General features: G+C 44.7%; 1 protein-coding gene across 1 annotated transcript in view; it reads left to right on the top strand.

The window, feature by feature from the left end:
- Positions 1 to 1104: 1104 nt before the first annotated feature.
- The window catches only part of ARHGAP1 (Rho GTPase activating protein 1), a 46401-nt gene continuing 27756 nt past the window's right edge, over positions 1105 to 19749 (top strand). The window contains exons 1-2 of the mRNA XM_060261138.1: positions 1105 to 1308; positions 2532 to 2624. Coding sequence (XP_060117121.1) covers positions 1176 to 1308; positions 2532 to 2624 — 226 coding nt within the window. The 5' untranslated portion in view covers positions 1105 to 1175. The remainder of the gene's footprint in view (positions 1309 to 2531; positions 2625 to 19749) is intronic.

A 19749-nucleotide genomic window follows, 5' to 3' on the forward strand; every position in this document is an offset into this window, starting at 1 on the left:
ACTTTGCAAATTACCTGATCAGTAATTAGTTGAGGCTGCTGCAGTCAGGCCCAACCATGTCAGTCTCATAATTACAGTTGACAGTTGACAATGCTGTAGCCAATAATGTAAGTCCATATTAGCCTACTAGCAGTTAACCTTATCTTAAGCAGGTGTGAGAGCCCAAGGTTAGTTTACAATCCTTGCTAGTTCTTAAACAGCCTGCAGTAAACTTCAGCCAACAACACACAGCCTGATTTGGGGCTTTGGAAATCAAGAAAAGCCAGGCCAGAAAAGGCTTTTTCTTGACAACTATCCTTCAGGTACCATGGATTCAGGCTTTATTAGGGCTTTATGGGTCAGAATGAGCATTTTGTTTTGCACTCAAAAGCCAGCCAGCAGCCAGTATAAAGATTTTAAGATTGGTGAGATGTGTTCCCTGTTAGCAGTAGCCTAGCTACAGCCATTGTCCCTGCAGCATCAGCTTCTGGAAGCAGTTGGTCAAGTAGGATCAGAACCACCTCAGTTTAGTGTTCCCATTACCCATCCTTGCCATCTGGCCCAAAAAGATGGCATGATGGATAGGATCAAAGCAGCTGAAAGATCCAGCAATATCAAGAAAGCTGTATCTCCTTACTGGTGAAGTTTGCCTTGTAGCTAGATTTGAAGCCTGAATGGAATGTGTCCAGAATCCAGATAATAATTTTACTCCAAGAAAGCCTTGAGTTGTATGGTCAATATATGTTGGAGCGTTTTACCCCAAAAAGGGATATATCCTACTGGGTCACAATTATTAGAATATTCCAGGTCTAAGGAGGTCTTGCTACTACTTCCTTCCCAGTTGATGGAATTATCCCCTCTCTCATTGACGTATTCACTGCTTCAGAGATCCACTTAATGTTATGCAATTACTTCTGGCTAGATGCTGTAAGCCAAGACAAGCAAGGTTTTAATGCTGAAGTGTAATGTGCAATTTCCCAAGCAACTGAATACTGCTAAAGGTAGGAAACTGGGCTACATCTTCTCAAGAGGAGAAGGGTGTTTTCCACCCTTGCTGTCTCTAGCCTATGACAAAAAGATTTTATGTTTGAAACAGGAGCTTTGTGGAAGATCGCTGAAAAGAGCTATGGTTTTTTGATCTGTGAATCTCGCTCTACAGTCTTCTTTCTAGGAACTGCTGTTAAAGTTTAAGAAGCATGGACCAGTATCCAGATCTGCAGGAAGACCTGAGTCTGGAGGATACCAATGAATCCCTTAATCAGCTCAAATTGGCTTCCCTAGATGATAAGAACTGGCCAGCAGATGAAATGCCTATTTTCCCCAAATCAGGTATGTACTTTTGCTGGTGACAAAGCAGGAAAGCAGAATGTACCTGCTCAGAAAGGTATTTATTTCCTGCAGTATCTGTGTTTTGACACCCTTTAAGATGGTGCATGAAAACTTGGTTTCCTCCTCTACCAATTTGATATGTGGGATCTGGATGTGCCTAAACATAAAGGGAAGATGAGTAACTGGACCAGTATTTGTGTATTGCGCCACGGTATATGCGCACTGTGCATTGTGCCACAGAAGTATCTGTTGAAGAGTGCAAAGTAAACAGTGGGAGGTAGTTCAGGGGTGTTGAGCTCATTTGTTATGAGGGCTGGATCTGACATAAATGAGACGTTGGGCTGGGCCATATCGGACCAGGCCATGTGTGTACCTATTTAAGATTAGGTAGCAGAGATATAAACTTTATAAAGGACACAGACAAACACAATTAAATATATATATATATATTTAAACTTAAAACATGCTTAAAACATTAGCACTTGTTGGTCTTAAAGGTGCTTTCTTTGTATTTCTCTAATTGGATCCAGGGAACTGGGCAAAGAAAGCTGTGACTCTTTCCTTCCTTCCAGTGAACTGGGATCCAGGGAACTGGGCAAAGAAAACTGTGACTCTTTCCTTCCTTCTCAAGGGGACAGGGGGTGGGGAAGAAGGAGCCTTCAGCCAATAGAAGGAAGAGAGGCTTGGCTCAGTAGCTCTGCTATGTGATTGAGAGAGCCTGGAAAAACAAGCTATGCCTTCCTCTCCAAGGGAGGAGCCGAAGCCATTGGAGAAAATAGAGGTTTTTCTCTGTAGCTTCCGTGTGAATGAGCAAGCCTTGCAAAGCAAGCTGTTATGCAGAAGGAAGCAAGAGAGAGGGAGAAGGAAGCAGATGACAGCCAGTTCCTTGGGGGCCTGCTAGAAGCCTGATTTGGCCCCTAGGCCGCATGTTTGACACTCCTGATGTAGTTTATTTATATTGCTGAGTTAAGAATTACTTAGGGGAGACTTTCATTTGATCAGTTTCTACTACAAGTATTCATGAATTAGATGAATTCATTGATATCTCAAACACTTGCATACACTTGTTTTTATTGAGTTCTGATAAAATCTGCTCAAAAATTTGCATCAATTTTTCTTCTGCATCCATAACATACCTTTGTCTGTGCTTCTATGCCTACTTTCAGCTACTCTGATATTGTGAGGGGTGTTTGTTAATTGCTTTTTCTTTTCATTTTGTTTAGATGACACCAAGAGCTCCCCTGATTCTGTCACTCACCTGCGATGGGATGACCCATACTATGACATTGCTAGGCACCAGATTGTCGAAGTAGCGGGTAATGGTTTCTTTTCATCATCTTCTGTCTTGCACTAGATCAATTCTGATCAAGTTGGAAGCAGCCACACAGTAGCTTGATTATATAGTAGCCGTTGGTGAGGCTTTTGTCCAACAAAAATAGTGACATAGAGTTGGACTTCAAAAATGTTGTTGGCATTCTGTTAAATGATTTTAAGGACAAAGGATGTGATCTGACACCTATGTGCTCACCAGACGGGCAAGGTTTTGAAGCAGCTTCTTAAACCTACAAACAGCTTTTTATTTATTTATTTATTGCACTTTTTGAAGTACATAACAATCAATATAGGATTTAATGTTAGACTTTGACCAAGAAGACCACTTAGCTCATTGGGGCAACTTGCACAAACAAATTTTCAGAGCTTTTGTGAAGGTAAAATGTCAAAAGTGTGTGTGTTGCAGGGGAGGACCTTATATACCACCCTGAATTCTTGGGGGAGAGAGCTGTGAACAAATGTACTAAAAATGACATGCCCACAGCAGGGAACAGTTTGTCTTTTAGAAAGGTCATGTCAGATCCCCAAATTACTCTTTAAACCTCAAAATGTGATAGTTCATTCAGATGGAGCAACATCAAGAACATAATTCTGGTGGGAGCACAAATAGTGAGTGTTCAGTGTCCTGTATCATCCAAGATCTATTTATTACTTTTTGTATGGGCCTGCTTTCTTGGTTGAGTTAGGGTCACAGCATGGTGAACCAAATAAATTAACTTGGAATACTCCTCTTCTGCTAGTGCATTAATGAGAACTTGTTTTGTAAAGACTGGATAGATACAACTGTTGACACTTAGTAAACTAGTTTTCAATTCTTCTACTACAGCACCACATGTAAATGCAGTGCATTCTAATTCCATCATTCATAGTTTCCCCATAAATTGTTGATCTCACTGTTCAAAACAAATTGTGTTCTGTTGAATTCTACTTTGTTAAATACCTGCTGTAGTCACTCTCTTAAATATTTTTTTTTAAATGCCCACCAAAGTAAGTCTGTGTCAGGATCCATGTGATGTCTCCTGTCATGTTTTCCAAATGCTAACTTTTGTAGACCACTGAGCTATTTTTTGAGGGGGGAGGTTTGTATGGTAGGCATTGTCCTTGGGACAGTTGGTGAAAGGCCTGTGAACTGCTCTCCTCCCCCTCTTTGCAACCATCTGGGCTGAAGGAGGAAAACGACCTTGGAGAGATAAGACTTTGTGATCTTCTGACCTGTCTCTTCCAGGAGCTTATGTTAGGGGGAAACTGTCCCTTAGAATGTTTGTGTTAAGAGGGCCTGGGAGGGGGAGAAGCCCACACTTTTTCGGGTTATTTAGAGGTGCTTATAGTGTGTGTCCTTACGTCTAGCAATGCCTTTTTAGGAGAAGGTTATGTACTTGTAGCAACTCAATAAAATTTCACTTATAGTCATATATTGGAAGTTCATCTGAGTATTACTTGGCAAAACTCAGTCTGTGCAACTGCCAAGGTCTTCTCATTTAACTATTTTATTATTTATTTATTTATTTTAAACATTTTATTATTTATCATATAGCAGAGTTAACACCAGGGTTTTTTTGTAAAAAAAAGCCCAGCAGGAACTCATTAGTATGCGATGCCACACCTCTGACTTCACCATCATTTGCATACTAGGCCACACCTCTGACATCACCATCATTTGCATACTAGGCCACACCTCTGGCATCACCATCATTTGCATGCAAGGCCATGCCTCTGATATCACCAGAAGTATGGTCATCTAGCCACATCCACCTCTAAGATGAGTTCATGTGAGCTAGCTCACAGTTTTTTAGTTTCCGGCTCACACATTTTTGTCTTAGCTTGGAAAAATGGCCCCAGGGCACACTAATTTATGCAGTAGCTCACAACTTTAAAGCCAGTAGCTCACAACATTGAATTCTAGCTCACAGGACTACACAGCTTAGAGGGAATATTGCTTGGGAGGTCCTCCCATCTAAATACTAACCAGAGCCAACATACAAGAGCACATGAAGCAGCCTTATACTTGTCCATCAAGGCCAGTATTGTCTACTCAGACTGGCAGCAGCTCTCCAGGGTCTCTGGTAGAGGTTTTTCATATCACCTCCTACCTCATCCTTTTAACTGGCTATTGAACCTAGGACTTTCTGCATACCAAGAGGATGCTCTACCTCTGAGCCACAACCCTTTGTAATTTATGAGATCAGGATAGTCTGGGCTATTAAGGTCATGGCTTTACAGGCATAAGGGCTAGAAAACTGCTTTTTGAATGAAAGTGGGAGATTCATAGAAAACAGAATTTTTCAGTATTTCCATGTTCCTCTAGAACTATGCCATATAAACATACACATCCCTCCCAAAAGTTAACAAGTTATTTCAGGAGATTTCAGTGCAATCCACTGAGATAATTTCTCCATATTCTCATTGTGTCTATAATTCACATCTTAGGATATTTTCAGAGGGTAATTGTATTGGTCTTCGGGAGAACAGCTAGACTCAAGTCCATTGGCATTTTAGAGACCAACAATATTTTTGGGGTATAAACCTCCCAGCTCTGATTCTCAAAGTTTACACCCCAAAAATCTTGTTGGTCTCTAAGGTGCTACTGGACATGAATCTAACCTTCCTAGAAATAATCACAACTGAGTAGAGTTCAACAAAATTCTGAATAGATCTGTTTAGGATTGCACTGTTCCTTACTTTCAGTGGATGCTGGTACCCCAGCAATTCAGTTGTGGCCACACTTCTTTTTTGACAGTATTCATATATGCACATGTGCTGTATCATAAGGAGATGCAGCATCTGGGCTGACATTTTAGCAATAATAATAATAATAACTTTTTATTTATATCCCGCCCTCCCCGCTGAGGCAGGCTCAGGGCGGCTCACAACATATAAATACAATACACAGTAAAACCATAATACACAATAATTACAATTAGATAAAGCCATCATTTAATCAACTTATATTAAAATTAACATTATGGTGCTATAACTCAGATCTTCTATAAAATTCAGTGGCTAAAACATTTCCAGCGAATCTATCTTGGCTCAGCATTAAGTGAAGGCCATTTTAAAGAGGAAGGTCTTGCAGGCCCTGTGGAATTGGTCCAAATACCGCAGGGCCCGCACTTCCTCCGGGAGCTGGTTCCACAGTAGTGGAGCTGCAATAGAGAAGGCCCGTTCACGAGTAGTCTTCAATTTGGCCTCCCTTGGCCCAGGGATGTTCAGCTGGTTCTTTCCAGCTGACCTCAGCGCTCTCTGGGGTTCATATGGAAGAGACAGTCCCTCAAGTAGGCAGGTCCTTGGCCATATAGGGCTTTAAAGGTAATAACCAGCATTTTGTAATGAACTCGGTACACCACTGGCAGCCGGTGCAGCCCCAGCTGTATGTGCTCCCACCTTGGGAGCCCCAACAACAGCCTAGCCGCTGCGTTCTGCACCAGCTGCAGCCGCCGGGTTCGGCACAAGGGCAGCCCCATGTAGAGGGCGTTACAGTAATCCAGTCTCGAGGTGACCGTTGCATGGATCACCGTTGCTAGGTCCCGGTGCTCAAGGAAGGGGGCCAACTGCTTCGCCCGTCGAAGATGAAAAAACGCAGACTTGGCAGTGGCCGCTATCTGTGCCTCCATTGACAGTGAAGGCTCCAGAAGAACCCCCAAGCTCTTGACCCTGTGGGCCGCTTTCAGCGGCACACCGTCAAAAACCGGAAAAGGGATTTCCCTTCCTGGGGCACCGCGGCCCAAGCAAAGGACCTCTGTCTTCGTTGGATTCAACTTCAACCCACTCAGCCTGAGCCAACCTGCCATGGCTTGCAATGCTAGGTCCAGATTTTCCGGGACGCAGCCAGGCCGGCCGTCCATTAGCAGATAGAGCTGGGTGTCATCTGCATATTGGTGGCACCCAAGCCCAAACCTCCGTGCAATCTGGGCAAGGGGGCCCATGTAGATGTTAAATAACATCGGAGAGAGAACTGCACCCTGTGGCACCCCACACACTAGTGAGTGCCTCTGGGACAGCTCTTCCCCCAATTGCCACCCTTTGTCCCCGTCCATCAAGGAAGGAGGAAAGCCACTGTAAGGCCAACCCCCTAATCCCTGCGTCAGCTAGCCGGTGGGTCAGTAACCGATGGTCGACTGTGTCGAACGCAGCCGACAGATCTAACAACATCAGCACCGCCATGCTGCCTCGATCCAGATGCCCAATCACTTGGGAGGCATTGGCTGCGTGACCCAAAAGAACCCTTAGCACAGGAATTTGCTTCATATAAGAGCCACATAAAATAAACATAAGATGTCTGAGAGCTGTAAGCTGTCATATGTTTGAGAGAAGGAAGGAAGTAAAAAGAGAGAAAGAAAGAAATTAAAGCAAGCAAGAAAATGAAAAGAGAGAGAAAGGAGGAAGAAATGAAAAGAAAGAGGAAAAAGAAATGGAGCCGAGCAAGGATTTCAAGCAGGTGGGGCGGAGGAGGGTCAAAATACTTACCTGAAGTGCAATGCTGACTCTTCCACAGAGGAGAATGCCAGCCAGCAACAATCCCGCTGCTGCAGCTGGGTCCTGAAAGCCTCCCAGCCAACCAGGCCCTGGGAGGACGCCGCGCAGTGCGGCTCTCCCCCCCTCAGCTCAGCCAGCCAGCAGGGAGCCACAAAAATGTGGAAATGTCGCTTGGCCCTTTGACCCTGGCTGGACGTCGGGGAGCCAGGAAAAGGCTGCGGAAGCATGGCTCACCCCCCTCGGTCCAGCCAGTCAGCAGGGAGCCGTGAAAATGCTGCGGAAGCGTGACTCAGCCCCTCAACGCTGGTTGAACGTCGGGGAGCTGTGAAAAGTCCTTGGAAGTGCGACTCGGCCCCCCGAACAGACATTGGGGAGTCAGGAAAAGGCCGCAGAAGCACAGTTCGTCCCCCTGACCCCGGCCGGATGTCGGGGAGATGGGAAAAGGCCGCGCAAGCATGTTTGGGCCCCCTGACCCTGGCTGGACTTCTGGGAGCCAGGAGGACACCGCGCAAGTGCAGTTGGCTCCCCTGACCCCGGCCAGATGTCGAGGAGCTGGGAGGATGCCACACAACTGCGGCTTGGCCCTCTGACTCTGGCTGGACTTTGGGGAGCCGAGAGGACACCACGCAAGCGCGGTTTGGCCCCCTGTCCCCTGCCGGCCAGCCAGGTAGCTAGCTGGGCTGAGGTGGAATGCTGGCATGGGCAGCCGGAACACTGCCCATGAGAGCCAGAACAGCGTTCCAGTGCATTCTGGTTCAAAAAAAGCCCTGGTTAACACACAGGAAGGATATAACAATATAAAATATATAACCAAGTTAATACAGTGGGTATGCGGACTGATTGGGCAATCCCTCTAAATACGAATATCTAAATTTTCTGTCCGCTCAGTCACTCACATTCTTGTGACAGATGGAAAATAGTTTGGTGGTCTGTGCCACAATCACATTCGGGTCCTGGTATTTTGCCCTATTTAAACAACAGGTCTGCACAACTACTAAAGCTTGTTCATATTCTATTAGCCATCTTCCATACTTTATGTGGTAAGTCAAGTCATGTGAGCCTCTCGTTGGTGTTTTCAGGCTATGGATATAGGTGGAACCACTACTCCCTCTAAGCTGTGAGTCTTGTGAGCAAAAATTCTACTTTGTGAGCTACTGGCATTAAAGTCGTGAACTACTAAATAAATTAGTTTGTCCTTGGGCCTTTTTTTCCTGAGCTAAGGCAAAAATGTGTGAGCTGGTGGCTAAAGAACTATGAACTAGCTCACACTAACAGCTTAGAGGGAACACTGGGTGGAACTGATTTCTTCCATATTCACTCTCAAGTTCATTCTCAATTTAGATCAAAATTTTGTGATTGCAGGATTTGTGCAGTTCTTATTGCTGGGTGTTGGGATCTGGATAGATCTGCATCAGCCTTGTCTTTCTGGATGGGCAGTTCTCTGGTTTCAGTGATCTTTCTAAATTCACAAAGAAGAGCATCTTGTCTTCGGAGATGCGGGGGAGTGATGTGGCATAATGTTGGTAGCCAATAGGTTGGAGTGGGTTCAATACATCTGCTGATGGTTCTCATTGTTGTGTTGAGTTGAACATCAAGTTTGTGGACATGGGGGCTATTGAGCCACACTGAAGCACTATATTTTGGAGTACTCTACACCAACTCCAAAGCTGAGCATCTAAATGTTATAGTAGACACACCCCAAGTTGTACCACATACGTTTTGGAGAATGTTGTTTCACATGTGTATTTTTGCTGCAACATTGTTAAGATGATGTTTATAGCTCAAAATCCTGTCCAGAGTAATGCCAAGGTGCTTAGGTGTGTGGTTGTGTGTAAATCATGTGCCATTAATGTAGACATTCAGTTCACAATTGGCAAGATTGTTACTAAGTTGGACCAGGAGCATTCTGTTTCTCCTTGGAATCAGCTGCCATTTAGGGTAGTAGTCAGCCAAAATTCTGAGGTCAATAATTCCTCAGTCCTTTAATTCATTTGTGCCTTACTGCAATTGCCATGTCATCGTCATAAGCAAAACTTTCTGGGTATTGTCTCGGGAACATCAGAGATGTATAAATTGAAAAGAACTAGAGTGGGGACCGAGCGCTGGGATAGACTGTTATTCAGTTTCTTCTGCTTGCTGATTGACTGACCCATAATTATTTGGAAAGTTCTACCACTCAGCATGTTATTTAGGAGTCAAAATAATGTTCAGCTGGGGAAAACTTGTAAATCAGACCATTTCTGTGCCTCTTTGCCACCCAAGTAGGGTTCTCCAAAGTGACAAACATTGAAACATTTGAACATTAAAATATACATAAAATATTTACATTCAATAAAACATATGGACATGCATAACACAGCCAGGGAGGAGTCAGTAGGGGAACATTAAACCAAACAAAAATCATCAGCAGCTGGCAGAAGACAATGATCAAAGGAGACAGATGAATCCTTTGGAGAGGATCACCCCCTGATTGACCCTGCAATCCAGTGGGAATCATGGGGAAGCCCTCTCCCCCCGTGCCACTCTCTGTGCCTGACCCTGAATCCTCATGTTGGTGAGGTGGTGCGGCAGAAGATTGTGGTTCACCATGTTGAACACTGCTGTCAGGTCAAGAAGCAACAGCCAACTCACCTTGGTCCAGCTGCCTCTGGAGGTCATCTGTAAGGGCGACCAGTGGTGTCTCAATCTCATGGCCGGGGCAAAAACTGGACTGGAAGGGTTCCAGGATGGAGGCGTCATCCAGGAAAGCTTGCAGCTGTTTGGCCACCGCTCTCTCAACTACCTTACCCAGGAACCAAAGATTTGATATTGGGTGGTAGTTGGCCAGGATTGTCCGGCTCAAAGATGGTTTCTTTAAGAGCAGACACACCACTGCCTTCTTCAGTCTTCCTGGAAAAACCCCTGACACCTGTTCAGAAAATTCCTCCACACTGTAGCAATTGGGATTTTTGGTTCTAAAGTTATCATAGCAGAATAAATTAAGCAAAACTCACTGAATATATTTACCATATAATTTATTTGCATAGTATGATGTGCTAGGAAAGTATGATATACTTTTAGGATACTGCTGTGGAGAAGGGAGAGACAGGATTTGTATCAGTGCGTGGAGAAAACTTCCAAAAGTGTTGTAGAAAATGTTTTTTACTCTCAAATCTTATTTCATATATTTTAAGGAACAGCTGTTTTTTAAAGGAAAGTTTCTGTTATCAACCTTTATAGGAGAAATATGTTTTCTTTCTTAGCACAATGCAAGAAAACCTGTTTCCCCTTTGAAAGGTTGGAAAAAATGCCTTTAAAAAGGGAACTGTAAAACTCAAAATGCATCAAATGATTTTTTAGAATAAACATTCAAGACCTGGAAACAGAATTTTCCGTTTTCCTATTGTAGTTGCAGTTCTGAAAAACTGCCAGTGAAGTCAGACAACACAGTGTTTCTGTTCTGTGGGGCTACCAGAAACGTACTTGGCAGCTGTTACTTAGCTAACCATGTCAGCATCTCTTCATGCTCCTGAATGTTTTGAATAACTTGAAAGTGTGTTGATCTGTGACTATATTTTTGGTGTTTTGCTGTTCAGGCATCAGAGATAAGTAAGGAATCATATCTTGGCAGAAAATGCTAGCTATGCAGACTTGTGAGGAAAGAATGAAGTCTCTTGGTGTTTCACAGGTAACTAGGCAGTAGAGCAATCATTGCTGGCTTGTCTCATGTGGTTGTTGCACATTCATTGCTTAATCTCCTTAACTGTTTATGATCTGCAGGCTAACTTAGTTAATCTCGGAGATTGAACATTGTTAATAATTATGAGAGCACTTTGTTAAGGTGGGAGGCATGAGTGAGCACTCGGAATGTGGTTTGCACCTGTGTATGTATATATCTTACGCTCCTATTTTTCTCTGTAGGCTGATTCCTGGGCACTTGAATAGTAAGCTCACAACTATAAAGTCAACATTTGCAACTATATACTAGCATGACACTTGCCATCGTAAACGTAATCATAGCACTAGTATATTTTATTAATTTTATCAATTTTAGAATTTTAATCAGAATTTTAATTAAACTGTCAATGTAGTTTTATTCAATATTTGTATGACCAATGTATGAAATTATGTTGTTAGCCGCCCTGAGCCTGCTCCGGCGGGGAGGGGGGGATATAAATAAAAATTGTTGTTGTTGTTGTTGTTGACACATGGAAAAAATAAACTAACAGCAGAGTGAAGTGAGGTGTTCAGAATATTCTGTGCTGCCATTGGCTAATGTGCCAGATATTGCAGCAGTGACCCCTTATTTTGGCTATGTAGCTTTTTGTTCCTTAGGTATGGTGGAGGAAGACTCCAGTCTGTGGTCATTGAAGAACTGAAGTGAAGGCTGGGGTGTTTCTGGCAAGTAAGTGATTGACAGAGGATGAAGGAAATGGAAATGATAGATATTTAGATGAAGTGACAGTTGCTGTATTTTGCATTTACTTTTGGATGCATATGCTTGGAGTTCAAGTCTTTCTTCTTTAATATCAGTATTTGGTTTGGACCTTAAAACTACTAAGTTCTTGAAGAGATTTGCATACTGGGTTCACCAATTACTACAGAGTCAAGGGGATGTGGTTTTCATTGTAGTGTGACCTGAAGAGCCTCCCCCCCCCCACCCCATGAGAGTTTTCTCTACCAACACCCCTCTGGTATGTCAGAGATATCTTTCCAGTCTCCAGAAGAGTGAGTGGGCTCTAAGTTTCATATTATCAAACTCCACAATATTAAGAGTAACTAGATGAATCCAAACAAAGAACATCCTATATCTTTTGGGTACAAATGTATAATAACGTTGACATCCTTGGATTACATGCACCTAACAGAGCATATGAATAAGTGTTATTGAAGCATGGCTTGTTCAGATAGCATTGCAGACTCATTCTGTGAGGAGTGAAAATTCCCTGATGAACTGAAATAAACGTCCTTCCTCAATATTGCCTGTCACTAGGTTCTTTTTCTCTGTATGTTTTGAAATGTTTCTTCCTTTGGACTAGGTAATATGGAAGATGTATTTGGCTATTATTACATTAATCTTTCCTCACTAACGTTCATTGTTCTGCATGTGACCTTCTCATTTTTTTTCCAGTTTGAAAGTTTGATTTGCTTATCTGAACCTACCATTGGCTTTCACTCTTCCACAAACAACGTTAATTATATGTTTCCGCCTCAGAGTATCCTCTGCTGTAGAGCATTAATTTACTATTCTGTTGTTCCTGGTTTCCTCTGATCTTAGTGGCTGGGTTGGTGCTTTGTTAAATCTCCCATTAGTGGCAGAAGCAAGGCTGTGGAGCATTAGGGGCAGTGCTCCCTCTCAAATTAGGGGTACCTCTACTCCCAGTCTGCTGGTTCCCCATCCCCTCATCCAGAGGGTGAAGGAGCCAGTGTCGACCACACATTCCTTTCCGCGCTGGCTCCCTCTGCACCTCCCTTCTCTTTCCCCCAACCTGCCAGCTGAACAGAAGAGGGGGTTTAAAATTTAAATCCCCTCTTTGCTCAGCTGGCAGGTGGGGGAAGAGAGGGGAAGGAGCAGGTGGCCGCATGGCCTCCCTTTCCAGGCCGAGTCTTCTTCCGGCTAGCAAGCAGGAAGAAGATTCCAGTAGCAAGAGGCTGCGTCTCCCCTCTCTTCCCCCCACCTGCTGGCTGGTGGGGGGAGAGAGGGGGCCCTCAAATCTTCCTGCTAGCAAGAAGACCCAGCGAGAGGAGGGCATGGTGACCCCCAGCAGCATGGTCTCCTTGTTTCTGGCCACCGAGTCTTCTTGCTTGGTAACAGGAAGAAAACTAGTCTCTGCCAGCAGTGAGGAGTCTGTGTGGTCACCCGTCCTGCCCTCACCAGGTCTTCAGAAGACCCCGCCAGCCAAGGGGTGGTGGCTGCACATCCGGAGAATGGCCGACGCCTGCCTGGGTAGTAGTGTCAGAGCTGATGCAGGGGAGGGGAGTGGAAGGGATGGAGAGCTTGAGCCATGCTGGTTCTTTAAGTTTTTAAATTAAATTAAATCAGTGCCCCCTGCTCCCCCTGGAGAAAAAAATCATGGTTGTGGGTCTGGCTGGTAGTCACTTTGCCTCCCTCTCACCATCTCAAAGGCTGCCATCACAGGGGTTGGTTGCAGCTGCAGAATTCTGCATGTGATCTAGGCTGTATTATTTTGACTTGGGAACACTCCCCATTCTGGGTGCAGGCTTCTCAAAATGACTAACCAATAGCAACCTCCAAAGGTAACTGTGTGGCATGCTGCTATTTTCCAGCTGCAAACAGAAGAAGAAACATTTAATACATGCTTCACAATGTAAATTAGCGGCCCCGTGGTGCAGAGTGGTAAAGCAGCAGTACTGAGGTCTGAACTCTCTGCTCACGACCTGAGTTCGATTCCGGCGGAAACTGGATTCAGGTATCCGGCCCAAGGTTGACAGCCTTCCATCATTCCAAGGTCGGTAAAATGAGTACCCAGCTTGCTGGGGGAAAAGTGTAAAAGACTGGGGAAGGCAATGGCAAACCACCCGTTAAAAAGTCTGCCGTGAAAACATTGTGAAAGCAACATCACCCCAGAGTTGGAAATGACTGGTGCTTGCAGAGGGGACCTTTCCTTTCCTAACAATGTAATTGTAATCTGTGAGTATCAGGTACATAGCTGATTTACAGTTTACAGAAGAGCAGTTTGCCTTGGAGTCTTTTGACATAAAATGGTGTGTGTCTTGTTTCTCTGCTGGATGGGGTTTTTTTAAAAAAAAGTGTTAACTGAAAGGGTAAAGGAACTATTCTTTTTATTGCATTCATTATGATTGGTGAATATGTTGACACATGATGGGCTTCAACTGCACTTCCCCCCAGTTGTTGGAAGTGTGGCAAAACCTTCATCGTGGCTTCTTGTGATTCTCTTCTGGAAAAAAATGTGAGATGATCCTGTGGCATGGATATGTGCAATCTTTTCACTAGGACTTTACCTTCCCCAGTGGGTTGTATTTTAGTTGTGAATGTAATTTGGCCAATCTGAACTCCCCCCCTCCCCCCCGATAGTTTTCAAATTCTTTTTGGCAGAGTTGTATGAAATGGTTTCTGTGCTACCCTGCTGTGATATCTACTATAAGTAAGAAAACCTCTCAAAACTCTGGGTGAGCTTTCTGTGCAGTGGCACAAAGTATAAAATGAGGATCGGACCATTTATAGTGCACTCGTATGCAGAGTTAATGCATTCTCAGCCATTTGTTCTAATTAGGCTTAAACTCACTGGATTAACGGAAAAGAACTGCACCATTAGACACTAAATAGCAAGTAATAAAAAATAAAACTCCTATCTTACATGATGATACTGGCAGTTGTGTGTTCATTAATCACCAGTCACGGACTAGCGGGCGGGGGGGAGGGGTGGCACTTCTCATACGAGAGGCTTACTCCTTTAGGGCCCTTCAGGCCCCAGAGATTCCAGGCATAGAATGTGTTGGCCTGATGTGGGATGTTGGGGAGGGGTTGGCGATCTGGCTGGTGTACCGACCGCCTAACGCACCGACCAGCGCCTTACCGTCCCTGGTGGAGGCCGCGGCGGGCTGGGCGTTGGAGCACCCAAGGCTTCTGGTCTTGGGTGACTTCAATGTCCATGCTGACGACGCGGCCTCCAGCCAGGCGACGGACCTGGTGTCATCCATGGCGACACTAGGACTCTCCCAGGTTATTACAACGCCCACTCATCAGGCGGGACACATGTTAGACCTGGTCTTTGCGGCCGGAATACCAGTGACTGATATTGCAATGGAAGCAGTGCCATGGTCAGATCACTTTGCCCTTAAGGCTCGTATGGGAGTGTCACCCAAAACCTGTTTAGGCGGAGAGCGTATTTTAGCTCACCCGCGGAGCCAGATGGACCCGGAACGGTTCCTAACGGCCCTTCGGGACACCTGGCCTGCTGGCGACTCCCTGGATGATCTGGTAGAGTCCTGGAACGATGGGCTCTCCAGGGCCATCGAGGAGGTCGCACCCAAGCGCCCTCTGCGTTCCCGCCCGAAGCCGTCGCCCTGGTTCAACCAGGGGCTGCGGCAACAAAAGCGGGGACTCAGAAGGCTAGAGAGGCAATGGCGGCGTACTCGAGACGAAGTGACCCGAACATCTTATAGAGAGAGTTTGAAGGCCTATGAGATGGCAATCAAAGCTGCAAAGAAAGCGTTCTTTGCGGCTAAGATTGCGTCCGCGACTTCGCGCCCGGCCCAATTGTTCGACATAATTAGAGGACTTACAACACTGCCGCAAGGCAGACCAAATTCTATTGAATTGGAAATAGGCTGTGAGGCTTTTGCGAAATTTTTTGTGGATAAAATCGCGTCACTCCGCCCCGACTCCTCTGCCAATTTTGAGACAGTTAGCGAACTCGAGGCTCCGAGCCTGTCTTCGGATTATATGCTGGATGACTTCGACCCCCTCAGCCTGGAGGAAGTTGACAGGATCCTCTTAGCTGCTCGCCCAACTACCTGTAAATTGGACCCATGCCCTTCCTGGCTTATTAAATCTTGCCAGGGTGACCTTAGATATCCTATACGGGATATCATAAATAGATCCCTGAGGGAAGGGCACTTTCCAACGCCGCTCAAAGAGGCTGTGGTCCGTCCCCTCTTAAAGAAACCATCTTTAGACCCGGCCCAATTGGCACACTATCGGCCGGTCTCAAATTTGCCCTTTTTGGGCAAACTTATTGAGAGGGCAGTGGCGATGCAGCTGCAGACTTTCCTGGAGGATGCTTCCATCCTTGACCCATTTCAGTCCGGCTTTCGCCCAGGACATGGGACGGAGACGGTGCTGGTCGCCCTAGTGGATGACCTTCAACGGCATCTGGATCGGGGCGGCTCGGCGGTGCTGATGCTGTTAGACCTGTCGGCTGCGTTCGACACGGTCGACCATCGGCTACTGAAGGGTCGCCTCGCCGACGCAGGGATTCAGGGGTTGGCTTTACAGTGGCTTTCCTCTTTCCTTGAAGGTCGGGGACAAAGGGTCGCAGTTGGGGGGGAGCTGTCCCGGAGGTGCACACTTGATTGTGGTGTGCCCCAAGGGGCGGTTCTCTCCCCGATGTTATTTAACATCTATATGCGACCTCTTGCCCAGATTGCCCGAAGGTACGGGCTAGGGTGTCATCAGTATGCTGATGACACCCAGCTCTATCTACTGATGGACGGCCAGCCGACCTGCGTCCCGGAAAATCTAGATCGGGCACTATATGCCGTGGCTGAATGGCTCAGACTGAGCGGGCTGAAGCTTAACCCTGCGAAGACAGAGGTCCTTTGCTTGGGTCGCCGCGGTCCGGAAAGGGGAATCCCCCTACCAGCCTTTGACGGTACGCCGCTGATAGCGGCGGACAGGGTCAGGAGCTTGGGGGTGCTGTTGGAGCCTTCCTTCAAGATGGAGGCTCAGATAGCAGCCACTGCCAAGTCCGCGTTTTTTCATCTTAGGCGGGCAAGGCAGTTGGCCCCCTTTTTGGAGCGCGACGACCTAGCAACAGTGATCCATGCCAAGGTCACCTCGAGGTTAGACTACTGTAATGCCCTCTACATGGGGCTGCCCCTGTCCCGAACTCGGAAATTGCAGCTGGTGCAGAATGCCGCGGCCCGGCTGTTATTGGGTCTCCCAAAGTGGGAACACATTCAGCTGGGTCTTCGGACCCTGCACTGGCTTCCAGTAATATACCGAGTCCGGTACAAGGTGCTGGTTATCACCTTTAAAGCCCTATATGGCTTGGGACCTGTCTACCTGAAGGACCGTCTTTCCCCGCACGTTCCCCAGAGAGTACTGAGGTCGGGAACACAAAATCTCCTTACTATCCCTGGGCCGAAGGAAGCCCGTTTGAAATCCACCAGAGAAAGGGCTTTCTCTGTTATGGCCCCTACATGGTGGAATCAGCTGCCGGAAGAGGTGAGGGCCCTGCGGGACCTTGTACAGTTCCGCAGGGCCTGTAAGACGACCCTCTTCCGGCTAGCCTATACCTAGCTTGAGAATTTTAATGTAACTTGCCGGATTTCTTTTATATACAGTTGAAATATTTATTAATATTTATTGATAACCATGGTTTTATCTGTTTTTATCTGTTTTAAATGCTGATCCCTTTATATGTTTAAATACTGTAATTTTGTTGGATCTATCACTGGAAGCCGCCCTGAGCCACTTGTGGGAAGGGCGGGATATAAATCCCAAATAAATAAATAAATAAATAATACAGCTGTCAGTAGTGCTATAATAACTGTGCTTTGGATATTTTATTTAAGGCTCCCAGTTGTTTCAAAATTTGCCTAGCAAAACATTCTCTGCTATCATAGCTCAGTTCTGTATCTCTACCTTATTTCTACATGTTATTTCTACATATGTTTTTATAATACACTGTGTAAAATCTGGTTTCTTTTACTGTCTTGCTTCACACTGCGGAGTTAAGGGTATCAAGCATGTAGCTTAGTTTAGTACTTTCTTGCACTTTTGCATTTAAGTGCAACGTTACACAATCGGATTAGGATAGCAATATGAGCTTTTTGCCAATGACTTTTCTCAGTACTTTTGAAATGTAAGATATAGAAGACTTGAAAGTACATTATTGTTTACTCTTCCTACTGAAGAGTGCTGATGAATAAGAATCTTGTGTTATGCTGGAATGTGCTGATAGCTGAGATATTCTTACTTTCATTCTCGTTCAAGGTTTTCCCTACATGAAAACCTATTCCTATTCCATGACACTCTTCCTATTCCTGTTCCATGACACTCTTCCTATTCCTATTCCATGACACTCTTATTTTCTACTCCAGTAACTCACCATGACATTAATGTATTGTTTCCTTTTTATGGAACTGCATATATTTTCACCACCATTTACATGGTGGTGCTTGTCATTCCACCATCTGAACTAGCTGTCTGGTTCCATCTACAAACCCACTTGGTGCTGCAGGTGGGCTGTTGAAATGCATGTTTCAAAATGAAAAGTGAAGTGTTACTATATTGTAGATAGATCCAAGTGGGCAGCCATGTTGGTCTGAAGCAGTAGAACAAAGTAGGAGTCAAGGAGCACCTTTAAGACCAGCAAGCTTTTATTCAGAATGTTAGCTTTCGTATGCATTCATACTTCTTCAGGCAAGGGGATGGGGTACAGTGAGCTGAAATACATATAGCTGGTGGGTTAAGAGTATAAACTGATACAAAGTTAGGATCAAATGGCAAAATAGTGTAATAAACCATTTGGTCTGGATAGCATTTGCATGGGAAACCAATAAAAGGTAATAAAAGTTGCCTGTCAATTGCTCTTGCTAGAAGTCTAGGTAAAACAAAAGGATGTTCTTGTCCACCTAATTTACTTTTTAACATGTAGCATATATTATAAACATCATTCTATGCATTATAAACATGATTCTAGTGAAGAGGGACCCCTGAATAATTAATGAATACCCCTATGATAATGAATAAAAGCATGCTTCTGCCTTCAGAACTAGGATGTCTGATGCAACCCTTCATTAGAAGCCCAGACAGCCCCAAGTGGGTGTGAATTCAAGGTTTTATATTAGATAAAGAGACAGTGACCTCATTGAGGCCTCTGGATAACAAAGGGGCATCAGAGAAGCTTCTTGCTGGAGCTGATAAAGCCATGGAGACAGGAGGAATGGAAAAGTACTAGAAGGAGTTATAAGGGGAATATTGAATCAGATAAGCCTGTGTGCTTGCACTGTTGGGTGTCTGTGTGAATAAAACGGTCTGTATGTAGAATGATTTTAACTTAGTTATTTTGGGGGCCCATGGCCGACTAAGTTCTGCTCTTGGTACCAAAAGTAAACCTTGTTTCATACCAGTAATGTGTGCGAACCTTGTTATTTCTCTGCTTCACTAGTTTACCATTAGAAAAAAAGAATACATTAAAATATAGTGAAAATGGGTTAAGTATATGTAATGAGATAAACAGCCAATATCCCTTATTTGAGTATGTCAGTATAAAAAATATTATTGTGATACACTATTCTAAAAGGTAAATATATTGGAATGTTACTACATTGGGTACCATAGCCTTAAAAGAATTTTAGTAGAACGTGGCAAGTTTCTAACACAGATACACTCTGATGTGGGAATGTGAATTTCTTAGAAATCAGTGCAAATAATTTAGAATTTCATTGGCTGCTGAATGATTACAGTGCTACACTGTAGTGATATATTCAGGGGAAAAAGAAACTGTGTAATCTTAAGCAGAGTTACACCCTTGTGAGACTGTTTATTTCAGTGGACTTAGAAATGTATAACTTAGATTTGCGCTGTTATCTATTATACCCGTTCAGTCCTCTCCCCCAAAATGGAGAAACTTAGCCTAGAGAGCTGAGGGCATTGAAAAGACATTTTGTCAGGGTTTTAGGATCCTCTAGTGTTTGTCAGTTCCCCAATAGTGAAAATGGTGGTGGATTGGATCCTTTTGAGCTAAAAGAGCATCTTGTCTTCTACATGCTGGCACAGATACTAAAGATAATGAAATGGACTTAGGAACACTGGAGTCTAAACTCTCATTTCTGTCTTTTGCTTTGTACATTGAACCTGACTTTGCAGTGTTAATAAGACAACTCGGGCAGGTTACTGTAGGGTTTCCTTCAAAGTGGTAAGACAAAGGCCTCTAGTGGGAAGAC

This window comes from Heteronotia binoei, chromosome 21, assembly GCF_032191835.1.
Source record: "Heteronotia binoei isolate CCM8104 ecotype False Entrance Well chromosome 21, APGP_CSIRO_Hbin_v1, whole genome shotgun sequence".
NCBI classification, from domain to species: domain Eukaryota; kingdom Metazoa; phylum Chordata; class Lepidosauria; order Squamata; family Gekkonidae; genus Heteronotia; species Heteronotia binoei.